A 14592-nucleotide genomic window follows, 5' to 3' on the forward strand; every position below is an offset into this window, starting at 1 on the left:
TGGTGAGAAATTCAGCTTACTATGGCTTGGTGGGAAATAGAGTATCAATCCGGTGTTGAAGTTTACTGTCTCCTGTCAAACTTTCTTTAACTCTTCCAGTACATATTTTTCATTTTTGTATCTGATATTGACAGGACAAGTGTTAATCGGTTAAATGGTTTACAAACTTGGTTTCTAATTTTATTGTGTAACAACTATAGCCTATGCATCATAATAGATATTTATTAGATATCTGTAGTCTTGATCTTGTCTATTTGTCACCTGGATTCATCTTTTTGAATACATAAACATACATGGATGTCCTCATGGCTGATTTTATTTATTCTATCCGTTCATATGGCACAATGCTTTACTGTGCAAAGGCGGAGTGGTCTGGCTGGTAACTAATAAGCATCTGATAACAAGCAAAAGTAAATGAAGGTGATTAAATGGGTATAAAAAGAAAAGTTAATACAGAGAAAGCAATTGTTTAAGTTGGAAGAATAAAAGAGTGAGAAAAATAGATTAGATAGGGCCCGCCGGGCACAAAAGATGTTTTCTTAAAAAAATGCACCATACACCTCATAAAGTCAGCCACAATTGCCACTAAATAGACTGCTAGCACCTGCTTGTGTCTAAACTAAGACATGCTGGAGCTTTTAGCAACAACCAAGAATTGATCTATTAATTGATTTTCTCCCAAGCTCAAAATAGACTTGTAGTTCCTTATTCCAGTTTTAAAAACTCATAATACCTTATACTAGTTTTTGTACCCTTCAGCCTAGATCCTAGGATTCAATTTTGAATCAATCCTGATCTTTATAAGGTGATCCAGACTACATTAGTTATCTTTTCCTATAAAGAAACAGGTCCTCATATTTGGTTGTTATGAAGCCTTTGAATATTTCATTTTGTCAAGATAAAAATAACTCATAAATACAGTAAAAGTATCTCACGAATTGTTAAAAATTAATCTTCAAAGGGGACTATGCTTAGGTTCTAGGATTTGAATTGAATGTATCAAATCTATTTTTGATGCTGGTGAGAAAGCCTATGATGCTGGTCATGAAATCTATTTTTGGACTGGAAAATCTGTTTGATATTCTGTTCAGGAATTCTGATCCATCATTTTATTTTAATTGATTAATGCGGCCTAGAATATGATTATTCTGAAAGATCTGATATATCTTTTACCTTCTGCAGGACAAGTCCAGAACTCCTATTGAATCCGGTAAAGTATTATTGTGCATCATGGTTCCATATTCTTGCATTGGTAGAACCTTACAATGAACAGAATGGTTAACAATGAATTTTACTCGATTGATACAAGAAGAGAATCCTACTTGGTTGTTTCTTCTCTTCTGGCTTTTATGGCATTTATGTGAATGTGATAAGAAATTTATGTGAATCCTAATCTTGGAGATGAAGTATTTCAGCAAAAAACTATTTACCAAAAACATAGGAGGTTGTTGTTTGATGAACTTTTACATGGGATGGGGCATTTCAGCATTTAAGCGTGTCTATCAGTTGTTATATATTAAGAAAAACATTAAGGCATGGTATGAACTTTTACATCTTCATCAGTGTCTTTTTCTATCTTGGCCATAGTATTACGTCCTTAAATTCCATCACCTCCCTTTCTTCTCATTATATATGCTTTATCCCCAAGAACAGAGCATTGTACCTAAATAATTTATGATTACTTGCTAACTTATGTGCAAGCAAGCTACCATATAGGATATTGTTCAAGACCTCCTGTCACAATAGCAAGGTCTGAAGGTTGTATTCCGAGTTGTTCTTTTGTTTAATGTTTTATGGATTCATCGGTGGCTAAAATAACTTCCATTTATATAGTGTAGGTCTTGTAGTCTTTGAAAAAATTCAGTGAGAACAAGAATTAGTTTAACCTTTTCCTTGGTAACATTGTCTTTTTATTGTTATTGACATAAATGCTTTTATTTTGATTTCTTTGGTAATTTTATTTTTTAAATATTCCCTATTTCAATCATTGTTAATTGGAAGACGGAAATTTTTTTTTTTAATGTAATATCTCATAGCCAAATTTATGATTTTTTTGTATAGTTATAAATCTTGCTCTGTCAATATAATGAAAAAATTTAAACTTTTAAGTTCATCAAGAAAATGCACAGTTATTTCTTTTTTAATTTCTGTTACAGGTACTAATATGCCGCAATGAAGCAGAGAAGTGCTTGATAGAGACATCAATTAATTCTATTCGTATAAGCTTGAAGGTATGGTTGGATGGCTAGTTCGTGGAGCTTTTATTGTTCTTCAGACCATGGTTTCAAATACCTTCTGACCAAGGATGGCCCAGTACCAGTCGATATTTTTTTAACTATTTTTTCATATTATACTGGGTTGTACAGATAGGTATATTTCCTGGTGGTATCTGTACTGTATTAATCTAGTAGATTACATAACTGACCGAGATTTAATACCTTGCCTCAAAGTTCAAACAACATTTTCTTTCCTTTACCTTTTTGCTGGATAAGTGGTATGTTTTTTAAGTATTGAACTGCATTCATGTGTATGTAATTGATTGGCTAGTAAACAAGATTTAATGACATGGTCCTTGTTGTTCAACTGGATGGACAGTTTGTTGCCTTTGTGCCTCTGTGACAAATGTATAGTACGAGTCAAACTCTTTATTAGTCAAACTTTGAATTTTCAGCTGTAATTAAATTGTTTCAGTTGAAAAATTGATGCGATTTGGGCGAAATTATCTTACATTGGCAGATTACTGGTTTTAGTTGAAAAGCAGTTAATTTGGGTGAAAACATCAATAAACTGTAACTAGTATTGCAAAATTAGAGTTGAGTTGTGAGAGTTTTAGGATCTATGTGGAACTAGATAAGTGATAGGCTATTACATTTTAGGAAAGCATACTATAAATGATTTTAACACATCAGCACCTAGAATTTGGATAGAGATTGTCATTCCAAATATTGCAATACAAAACCCAAATGACACCTTCAAGCAACTTATTTCTTTAGTTTGGACATGAAATCATATTGGATTTTGTAATACTCTATTATTCCTTAAAAATATTTTTAAGTTGAGGTATTTTACTGATAATGTATAACAGAGCTATTTACTTTTAACTTCTTGATCATTTTTTTCCATGATTTCAGATTCCATATTTTTATGTGAAAAATAGAAAGCATTTCTGCTGAAGTGAACATATACATTCACACAATTTTATCTCTCTCTCTCTCTTGTTCAGGTGAAGCAGGCAGACGAGCTTGAGAACATCCTTGCCAAGAAGTTTCTTCGGTTTTTATCGATGAGGGCTGAGTCATTCCAGGTTCTGAGAAGAAAGCCAGTGCAGGTTATTAATTCTATACTTGGTCGCTTCAAAGTTCAATATTTTTCTGAGGCACATTCAGTAGATGTACGCTTTTGTTTCTGTGTCGTATTTTATGAGTTTCCAGATGTTAATTAACTTTTAGAATCTATCAATCGTTTATTCTTCATCTCATGGTGAGGCTGACATCAACTAGAGTAATGTTCGACGAGTTTAGTTAGATCTCGCGCTGTAGGACATGTCTGTGCACAGTTTTTGTGTTAAGTCCTCGATAACATGGTCACATGCTGCTAATGGTCCGGTAAACCAGACTGTGATAATAAGCTGAATTAATTTTATTGCAATTGAACCAATTTAATTGGTTGACAAAAGCCATGGTTAATTAGTTTGATGGTCTAGGTTTCTGGTTTCTTGGTTATCTCAGTGGTAAAAGAAGGTTGTAACTGACCCCCTCCTCAGGTGGAAGGTCAGGACCTCAAAGGTGGTGACATCAATAGTTAAAAAAAATGATACCTTAAATCAGCAGTATCACTAAAACAATAACAAGATTAAGGTAAATCAGTAAAATGTAAGTTGATGACAAAGAGAGGAACTATTTGTTTAGAAGCACTATTGATTTGAAGTAAATTATTCTGAATGGCAAAATGGAAATAGGAGAAAAGCTAAGATGTGAAATAGTTGAGGCCCAACATGCCATTTTAGTAGAGGAAAATAAAGTAAATAAATGACAACCTGAATCACAAGGCTCCCGACTGAACATTTATTAAGTAAAAGAAAGTTCAGATGATAAAACCCTAGGGCTTTATCTAAGAACATAGATAGGGATTTGATCACTTTATGGGGATCGACCTCCTTTTGATCGTTTTGAGGGGATCAACCTCCAAGTTGGCCAAATGCTTTGAGTTGCATTTGATTGGTTAAAATAAATTGTCAAAGACATTACATATATATAGAGTTATTTAATTCTTAGCCAACTAGGATTAGGATTTTTAACAAAAATAAAAATAGCAATTCCTAATTTGCTATATCAAAGGACTCCTAACATAATGAGGAAAAACTCAAAAAATCCTACCATAATTAGAAAAAACTAAATAGAAAAATAAATATTAATATCAAATCCCTAAAATTAAGGACTCCTAAAATTAAGGAATCTTAATATTTCCTGCCTCTTCAAAACAGCCTTGTCCTCAAGGTTCAGCAGCAACGAATTCTGAAAATTTCTTCAATGTTTTATAAGACTCCTAAGTGGTATTTTCAATTGGTAATTTGGCTCATTAAACAAGCACCTTGTCATTGAACAAGCATCTTAGTGTCAAGATATCTATGGCGCATCACAACACATCGATATAAGGCGTCGACTTAGTAACTACATGAACAGTATCTAACATCTCCTTCTCATAAACAAATGAGCTTAGATGAGATGGGGAAAGTGCCTTAGTAGTATAAGCAATTGGACGATCTTCTTCCATCAGTACAGTTTCAATACCCGCTCCAGAAGCATCAGATTTAATCACGAATAACCTGTTAAAATTTAGTATAGTGAGAACTAGTGTAGTAATTGTATACTTAAGAGAAATAGAAGCTTGAGTGGCTTCTTCTGTTCACTTAAATGCATCTTTCTTCAAAAGTGATATTAAAGGAGCATTGATTTTGCCATAGTTATTCAATAATAGTAAGAAGAAATCCACAAGCGACTCTTGGCCCTGCATAACAAGCTTCACTTTAGAACACTTACTATCACAAGTTAAAATTCGCCCATCAACAACATTCACCTCAAACTTATCAAAACGTTCAATGCGATAGGCCAATTGCACAGGAACCTTGCTATCCATAAAATTGTTGGTGCTACTAGTATCAATCAAAACAATAACAGACTGATGTTTCAAAGCCCTTTAACTTTCATAGTTTGAGAATTAGAGTAGCCAGCTAATGTATGAATTATATGTGTAACAGGTTCAACAATCTCATCATTATTAGTACCTTCATGATTAGAGTCTACAACCTCAATCTCTAGTTCCTCCTCAATTGGTTTAATCATCAAAAGTTTTCATTGCTTGCATCGATGCTCCCTACTCCACTTTTCATCACAATGCCAGCACAATCCCTTTGCTGATCGTTCTTTGAGTGCCTCTTGGGTTAGTCTTCTAGTATTAGGATTTCAATTAGGAATGGTTGAAGTAGTTGACTTGCTAGTCACATGTTTATTAACACTCCTGGTTCAACGATTTTCCATGTTAATTCTTTCTTCATACAATCGTGCAAAAGAAATTGCAACTATTATAGTGCGAGATTGGTGAGCCTTAACTTTACAACGAATGTCTGAATTATAACCTCCAATGAATGTTCCCACCAATTATTTTTCAGACCAATCTTTAGTCTGATTTGATAGTCGTTCAAATTGACTTTGATACTATAGTAGAAGTCTAGCGAATCTTGGCAAGTTGCCCACCAACATTCTCATATTCGGATAGTCTAAAATGAACAAGAAGTCCTTTCTTGAACTGCTCTTATGAGGGAACTCTATGATAGGTTTTATACCAATCATATCATTGGAGTTTTATGACAGTGAAAAAATTTCTCTGCTCTAGAAATCTAACTGTTTGGATCTCTATCTTCTCATCTAGGAAATTCTACTTTCATGCAAGGGTAGTCATTATCATGCTCTTGGTAACCTCTTCTTGTGACTTCAAATCGGTCAAGTTATTTACTTGCAGAAGTCGAACTTTCATCTTGTTGATTTTTGCTAAAACTCTCAAGCAAACTCTTTTTTAAATTATTAAGAGTTTCTTGCAATGTGCTCTCAATTTTTGCTTCCAAGACTTCAAATTGGGCTTTCATAGAATTATCAATAGTCATTTCGTATAATTGTAGATTTGCACCTAAGTTTTGTTTTTGATTTCGGGTCAAGGGCATGAGCAGTGCTTACCTGGGGTTGAAGGTGAAGTCGTCGTTGGCGGCGTGGGCGTTGGGGCCTGTGGCAGCATTGGAGAGGAGATCGAGGAAACGCCGAGGAAACACCGTAAGAACTTTAGGAACGTTGAGGAAACACTACAAGAACTTTAGGAATGTTGCTCTGATAACAAATGATAAAACCCTAAGGTTTTATCTAAGAAAATAGATAAGGATTTGATCGCTTCGAGGGGATCAACCTCCAAGTTGGCCAAAGACTTTGAGTTATTTTGTTGCTTGAGAAAAATAACCAAAGGCATCACATATATAGAGAGTTATTTAATCCTTAGCCAACTAGGACTAGGATTTCTAATAAAAATAAAAATAGCAATTCCTAATTTGCTATATCAAAGGACTCCTAACATAATTAGGAAAAACTCAAAAAAACCTACCATAACTAGAAAAAACTAAATAGGAAAATAAAGATTAATATCAAATTCCTAAAATTAAGGAATCCTAACATTAGACTTCAGAGAACCATATTTGTTGAAGATTATGTATCAGATTATTTAGTAAAATGCCAAAGTGGGTGTGCCATACTGGGCTTCTTATTTTCCAAGATCTTCCATGGGAGTAGCAAATGGCAATCTGGGGTGAGGGAGAAGGGACAGTGGAAGCATTCCTGAGGGATATGGGGTTTGCCGTCAGATGACACAGGGTTAAGGGTTACAGTTATTTGTTGGGGTTGGTTCTGCTATGAAGTATGAACCAGACCTGGTTTTCTATGGTAAATAATGCTTCACTCTGGGTTGAAAGTGTGGCTTGGTTGGTTTGACTAACCAAGCCACACTTTATTCATCCATTTTTTTCTGCTTTGGTCAGTTCAGTTACATTAATTTACTGGTTTCTTCTGAATCAGTTTGGGGTCACTTCACTGTCCAAAAGTTTGAATTTACTGTAAACCATTGCTAAATCTTGGTGTAGTTCGACTTCATTTATTGCTCAGGCTAGTCACCAATTGTCACTAATGTTGAACTTACTCTTCTCCAGCCACTTGTACTATTAAACTTTTTGTTTATCTATACAATTCGATTTGTCCAATTACTTGTGATAATGAATGCTGTCTCATAATACCTTGAAATTTCTGCAGGGATATGATATTAGTTTTCTCATAACAAACTACCACTGTGAGGACATGCACAAGCACAAGCTTATAGATTTCATCGTGCAGTTTATGGAGGTAAAAATTCTCTTCATCATCCTTTTTGAAATGATATCAGGTTACAACAATTGAAAATTAAAATATTAACAAGTGGCTAATCCACAGAAACAACTACTTTTCTTTTCTTCTTTTGCCAATAACATCTATCTTTGTGATATTCTAATCTCTAATTCTTCATGATGCAGGATATTGACAAGGAGATCAGTGAACTAAAACTGTCGGTAAACACAAGAGGACGCCTAGTAGCTACTGAATTTTTGAAGCAATTCATCTAAGGTGATGTTGCAAGAAAAAAACATGGTTGGATTAACAAAGCTCCGAATTGACAAAGATGATGAATATGCCCCATTATTATTGGTTGTGATGCAGTAGTATTATTTTGTTAATGAGCGATATTCTTTCGATACTGAATATTTATCACATGGCCATTTGATACGCTATTATTATTGGTGTCACTGCAGAAGTCAGCCATTAGAACATCCCATCCATAAATTCTAGGTTGTTTGGTCTGATGCAAAATAGTCAAACCTGGCTCCATTTTCAATCTATGGTGAGCAAAAAGGTCAAAACAGAATCGAGAACAGGATCAGATGTGTGCCACCGATTTCTAGATTGCTTGCAAGCTGATCTTATTTATGGTCCTCCTTCCCATGTGTTTATTGTGCAATTTTTTGTGCCCTCAATTGGTCAATGCCAACATTATTGTGTCAGATGTGTTCAGCTTTACATCACATTTCAACATATTTTGAAGTGTTCTGATTGGATTGATACGTACAGATTGGTACTTGTCAATTCGATCAAAAAGCTGAATTATATGGTTGGCATTCATCGTTTATAATTGTATTTAATTCCTAGAAAACAAGTTTCAATAAATCTAAAAATGCAAGTTAAAGTATTTTCAATAAAACCTAAAAATAGCTTCAAAACAACCCCACCAATGTAGGATTTAATTTTTTTTTTGCTTAAAAGTAAAAAAAAATATATCACTTCAAAATGGAATTTTTAGATTTTTTATTATCATATATTTGAATACTTTTAGGTTTATTGTAAGCTTAATGATTGAGCATTTTATAGAATCCACTGAGCTACATATTCTCCAAAATTTTTAATCTGGATTATTTTTCTCACATAATTCATCTTTCCCTCAATAGCGCTCTGTTCTTACACTCAGTGACGAGATTTCCAGCACAGTGAAAGAGATCATCTTCATCCCTAATTACGTACCTTCAAACAAAGCTCCATTAGTAAGATAATAGCGACGACAGTTGTCCGCCAATTATTCCTGTAAAGGATGAGGATGAGTGAGGAAGCCGGCATCCGAAACGTCAAACGAGTCCGCCGTCTTGTCGTGTCAATTCCTTCCCCCGTCTCTTCTTCCACCGGTCACCACCCCCCTCCTTTCTGTTCGATCGTTTATTACTCGGATCTCGGTCGGAATTTCGTCCGTATCGCCTCCTCTAGAAGGCGATTCTGATCTCTCTTTAGGGTAGTCCAGTCCGTCTCCCTGGGTCCAAGATTGGTGAGAAGGAGATATCTCAAGGCGTCGAGATGGAGGTGAGTGCTTTTGGCTTCATCCTGTAGCTTGTTTCTTGACGTTTCCTCGTTTTATCTTGCCTCCAGAATCCATGGGAAGTAAGGAACTCGTGATCTCAGTGATTGTTTTGTGTGTTTCGATGTCGTATTTGTCCAATTTTACTTTCTATGTTCGTATTTCAAGTAGTTTATTGGAGATTGTGGTTGTTGGAGTCTAATTGGGCTCTTGTTGTAGCCTCTGGACAGTGATGGTCGCTGTAGTTGAGGTGACAGTGTTGAAGGTTTTGTTTTTTATCCTTGTTATCGCTTCGAAGTCTCTGGTTTATTGTGATGATCGTATCCCTGTTTCTTGCAATTCGTTAGTCAGCATAGGAATTCTGATGTCCCTTCTGTTGATTCCAGTGCTTGTTGAAGTTGATTGTTTTAGTATTTCCCTTCTTGATAATTTGAATTACATCTTAATATTCTGTAACCTCTTGGTGGACCATTGAGTAATTACCGACACAAGCTTTCAAGATTTGGTTCGAATGTTTGTGGCTGAACTTTTAATAGGCAGTTAATTCCATACATATATGAAATTTCTAGAATTTCTTTTGTCATGATTCCATTTTTCTAAAAGAACATATTCGCTTGCAGCTAAATTATGTTTAATCATGAGTTGAGGCATACATAGTCTCACAAATGCTGGCTTTTAGAATGCTTTTACTAATAAAAGTTGTAAATTTTACCTTTAAATTTTTGTTTTTTCCCTTTATCTTATATTTTTCGTCAATAACTTACTTTAACAGGTTCTAGGAAAAAGATGTTAGTGAGATAGGAGGAAGTTGCAAGGCTACAAAGTCGATTTCTTGTGTCTTAACTGTTCCATCTTTCATTCCACTTTAATGAACCAAAACTCTTTGAACAATAATTTGTGGAGCTTTTGCAAGCTATATATGGTCAAATGTTCTTTTCAGACATATGGCCAATATCAAGTACATATAGCAATTGAAGGTTGAGCTCCCAATGTGAAACTATTTCCTGGACAGAAATATGTTCTGGGTTTGAAAGATAGGCCTGTATCTGCTTATTTGAAATGGGGAAGATCACATTATTAACCAGAAACATGAAGACATGACTTTGTGGTCAGGGCTCGTGATTTCTTCGGTTCCTTGATCATTTGAGAATTTCAAGTAGATTAGTGAAGGCATAGCTTACCAAATGAATGTACGGTCGTTGCATCTAAGATTGCCTGTTATTTTCATGACAATTGGTGCAACAAGGCAGATCTCAGCTGTCTGAAAAACCATGCTAACAAAAACAACCCATCTGCTGACCTATAGGTTCACCATTGAACTTGACATGATTGTTGTTAGGTTGGGGTCTGCCATGAATAAAAATATGGAAAAAAAAAGTTGAGCATCAAATTCTCAGCGATCCATTATTTTGGTGTATAAAAGGAAAATGTCAATTGAGATTACTGGGGTGGTGTTGACTTTAGCCGGATGAGCAATTTCGACCACAGACCTATTTCCAAGCGTGGCAGACTGCCGGTTGACAGCTACTACATGTGAGCAATGGTGACTTTAGATCACCAGAGTTAGGCAGTGGAGAGGCAAACAGCAATAAGGGGCAAGTTTTCACAGCCTGATCTTGGCCAATCAGAATTTAGGTAGTGAGACAATAAGGAGAGAGAGAGAGAGAGAGAGAGAGAGAGAGGCAGCTAACACTTATATATGCATAATTTTGCATTTAATTGCATGAAAACCTTGGTAGCATGTAGACCTTATAGCTTTTATTATAATTTATATCTAGAGAGAGAGAGAGAGAGAGAGAGAGAGAGAGAGAGGCAGCTAACACTTATATACACATAATTTTGCATTTAATTGCATGAAAACCTTGGTAGCATGTAGACCTTATAGCTTTTATTATAATTTATATCTAGAGAGAGAGAGAGAGAGAGAGAGAGAGAGAGAGAGAGAGAGAGGCAGCTAACACTTATTTACGCATAACTTTGCATTTAATTGCATGAAAACCTTGGTAGCATGTAGACCTTATAGCTTTTATTATAATTTATATCTACACTGTCTGAGTAGGATAGAGAGAGAGAGAGAGAGAGGCAGCTAACACTTATATACGCATAATTTTGCATTTAATTGCATGAAAACCTTGGTAGCATGTAGACCTTATAGCTTTTATTATAATTTATATCTATACTGTCTGATCATCCTACTTTCCAGATTTCGTGCTCAGTCTTCCATGAAGAGAAACAAAGAACCTAAGTTATTTTCTTTTTATGATTATGAAAAAAATTGTTATTCTCCTGATCAGTACTTTCGAATGTGACCTTATGTATTCTATTGGTCATTCTTAATTAATTGGTATTACTTCCAGAGTGAGTATGGTCTAATTCAAAGTCATACATGAAGTATCAACATTTTCATCTACTGATCTTTGCCTGAGTTAGATTTCAGTACTGCAGCATAAAGGAGAACATCCACTTGCACATTCATCTTCTTTTCCCATAAAACAGCCGAAATCAACCTTCTTTTACTCACCTCTTTTTTATCTCTTTGGATATCCTTTGTAGATTTAGGAGGTGATCATCTTAAGATTTGCAAGTTTTAGCTTGCTTGCTTCCCCCTAATGGGTAAAATTTCTTTCAGAAGCTTTTAAGTAACTTTTTTGTTCAAATGTAAAATACTGAAGATGCTTGTGCCTTTTATTGGCAATGTAACATGCGTAATGAACAGTTTGGCTTTCAATACGAGTAAAAAGTTGTTTCCTGTAAATTCACAAGGTTCCGTTTTGTTTCACCATAGCAACATGCCCATATTTCTAAACTTGGCAATGTGGAAAGTGATGGCAATGTTCATTACACACAGCATATTGAAGCTGTTCACAAGCAGGGAAGTGAAGGGAAGGTAGTGACACCAAACAATCCTCATAAATTCCCTGAAGCATCAAATGCAAACTTGGAGGCCCCAAATCCCAACGATGAACCCCGCCGGCACACAGAGACACTTGTTCATCATGGTTCTGTGACACATAAACCCACCACAAAATCCCCTATTCATAGACATGGGTATCAGCCAAATTATGGTGATAAGAGGCCTGGCAGAATAAGCAGTGAATCTGAGAATAGCGTGGAGCGCTCTCCACTTCATCCCCGTTATCAAGTGAAAGCTGCAACTAGAGGTGGTGTTTCTTCTCCTTCCAGGGGTTCATCAGAAGGTAGCCATGCGGTTGCTTCAAATATTGCAGGTAGATCGAGAATGAGGACTGGTGGTCGAGGCGATGAAACAGTAAGTCTTTTCTTCTAATGATCAATTTTTTTATAGCAAAAAGCCGACATGCAATCCTGTACAGATATATGTAGTATTGTTTTGGAACAGCCTGAGAAAGGATCATCTGTGCCAAGATTTGGTGAGTGGGATGAAAGCGATCCTTCGTCAGCTGATAATTTTACTGGCATATTTAACAAAGTGAGGGAGGAAAAAAAGAGTGGATCAGCTGCCATGGTGATCAATGATACAGTCTATGTCAATGACCAAGATCGTAGGAGTGGGTCCTTGGTAAGCTGCTTACTCTTGTTTATATGCTACAATAATGGATCTAAATCCTTAAGTGAAAGCTCCAAAAAGTCAATTGCCTAACTTTGTTGTTTTATTTAGTCTGAATTGTGGCTGTGAAAGATAACATGTAACTACTTGGCCATGACCCATCAACTTGTTTGGCCTAAACTATTGACCAAAATGTGAAATTGATTGTAGTTCACCTATCAGACCTTTGTAAATCTATCTTGGTCTTGCTTATTTTCAATGTAAGACTTATCAAGGTGTGGTGGCTCTATGCAATACTTTGACTCCATCCCCTTTCCTACTTGAGCTCTCTCATCATGCTAGAATGTTTAAACTAAAATTGATAGTAATATATCAATCAGACTTTTATAAGTTTGTCTAAATCTTCTTATCATAATATTTATTATTGTACTTGACTTGCATTCAGTGATACAAGAGGTGTTTGACACTTAGGTTTTCCTTTCTCCAAAGTTGTTGATTGTTTACTCTAGGTGAACTTTAGTGTCCTAAAACTTCCAGGAAAATGGGAGCATCTATTTTGGTTAATGCATATTAGTTATTGGGTTGATAAATTCTCTACTTAGATGTCACTTTCTCAAGATATTCAAAACTAGATCATGTCTTGGCTTTTAGATATTACAAAGTTATTGATCCAAGCTGCTATCTTTAGTTTTTTGTTAATTGTTTCATGAAACAATGAAATCCTTGATGACATTAATGATAAAAGAAATTTACTAACAAACAAATATGAGGGGCATAAATTGTTTTTTAGAGATGTTTACGGTCAACAGCTTTAACATGTGTTCATGACTAAATTACATATTACTATTTTGTTGCGACAGTTTGAATTTTTATTGTAAACAAAACAGTCTGATCTAACTATTATTTGCTTTCTTCTTTTTCTTCAACAGAATTGTTGCTTTGGATGGTGCAAAAAATAACCAGTTTTAAGATATGCCTGCAAACTGTAACTATTCTCGAGGAAGGCAACCATGATCTTCTGATCTATTTGGAATCGAATTTTCTTCTGTGGCAGTGTGCATTAGTAACTTAATGAATTCAAGAACATGTTCTTTGCAATTTGTCGTGTCATCGGTATCTCATTGTGACACTGTATAAGAGCATATTTCATATTTTTTTAAGTGTGATTTTAATATATTATGTCGTCAAATGCCTCCCGACAAACTTATTCTTTGTGATTGGGAATTGCAGTTATAGTTCTTGAGTGCAAATGAATTGAATTTTTCTTGATGCTAACATATTCTATGCATATTTAAGGGTTGAAAGTAAAGAAATGTTTTCACAGGCATTAGATCATAAAATCAGAAAGATAGATGGCTAATCTAAAATCATTATTGTGTGGAATGTTATTAGCTTCATAAAACCTCAATCAGAAATATTAATTGTATTAAACTTATATTTTTAATTAAAAATAAAATCTTTACATAGGTTAACAATTTTTTGTTTGTTTGTGGCATTTGAGGCTAGTCAGGAAATGTCTTTAAATTATGTAATGTTTTTTAAGATTGTGATTTGGGTAGCTTTGTTCTGATTTCCAACTGCTTCATTGATGTGTAAAGAAGGAAAATTGGTAGAGACATATATATATATATATATATATATATATATATATATATATATATATATATATATATAAACATTTTCTAGAAAATATAAGAAAACTACTTACAACAACAATAATCCATTTGAACTCTTACAAGACAATATTATTAGTTAAATTATGATCATTTAAACATTTTTTTTTGTAAACAAAGACTTCTTACTTCTTTTATTACCGCTTTTGTTATTATTTTGTTAATACCAATCATCTCATCTCTATGGATCATAACATTGAAAATGTATACCAAACATGCCTCATTTTAGGTGATCTTTTAATTTTACCCCTTTTTTCTCTCTCAATAAATCATCTCATAACACAAAAAATCCAAAAATACCTTATTTAAGATGTTTATATAATTTTATCATGTTTTTTTTTCTCTCCTAACCTTTTGATTACATTTGAAAGGGATGATTTATCTTAAAATAACTTTTGACTTTTTTAAATGATACTTATTATTATTATT

At 34.5% G+C, this 14592-nt stretch overlaps 2 protein-coding genes across 3 annotated transcripts in view; both read left to right on the top strand.

Moving 5' to 3' along the window:
* Nucleotides 1-7870, top strand: part of LOC135595302 (actin-related protein 2/3 complex subunit 4) — a 9142-nt gene extending 1272 nt beyond the window's left edge. The window contains exons 4-8 of the mRNA XM_065086034.1: nucleotides 1183-1210; nucleotides 2157-2231; nucleotides 3224-3328; nucleotides 7344-7433; nucleotides 7601-7870. Coding sequence (XP_064942106.1) covers nucleotides 1183-1210; nucleotides 2157-2231; nucleotides 3224-3328; nucleotides 7344-7433; nucleotides 7601-7690 — 388 coding nt within the window. The 3' untranslated portion in view covers nucleotides 7691-7870. The remainder of the gene's footprint in view (nucleotides 1-1182; nucleotides 1211-2156; nucleotides 2232-3223; nucleotides 3329-7343; nucleotides 7434-7600) is intronic.
* A 756-nt stretch (nucleotides 7871-8626) lies between these two features.
* Nucleotides 8627-13693, top strand: LOC135595303 (RPM1-interacting protein 4-like). 2 transcript variants are annotated; one of them, XM_065086035.1, is made up of 4 exons: nucleotides 8627-8969; nucleotides 11750-12232; nucleotides 12323-12502; nucleotides 13420-13693. In XM_065086035.1, exons 1-4 carry the CDS (start codon nucleotides 8964-8966, stop codon nucleotides 13447-13449), a joined length of 699 nt encoding a protein of 232 aa, XP_064942107.1. In that variant the 5' UTR covers nucleotides 8627-8963; the 3' UTR covers nucleotides 13450-13693. The 2 variants fall into 2 exon arrangements, with proteins under 2 accessions (XP_064942107.1, XP_064942108.1); XM_065086036.1 differs by having other exon boundaries at nucleotides 8632-8969; nucleotides 11813-12232.
* Nucleotides 13694-14592: the final 899 nt, after the last annotated feature.

The sequence above is a fragment of the Musa acuminata genome, chromosome BXJ1-10 (assembly GCF_036884655.1).
Source record: "Musa acuminata AAA Group cultivar baxijiao chromosome BXJ1-10, Cavendish_Baxijiao_AAA, whole genome shotgun sequence".
NCBI lineage: Eukaryota > Viridiplantae > Streptophyta > Magnoliopsida > Zingiberales > Musaceae > Musa > Musa acuminata.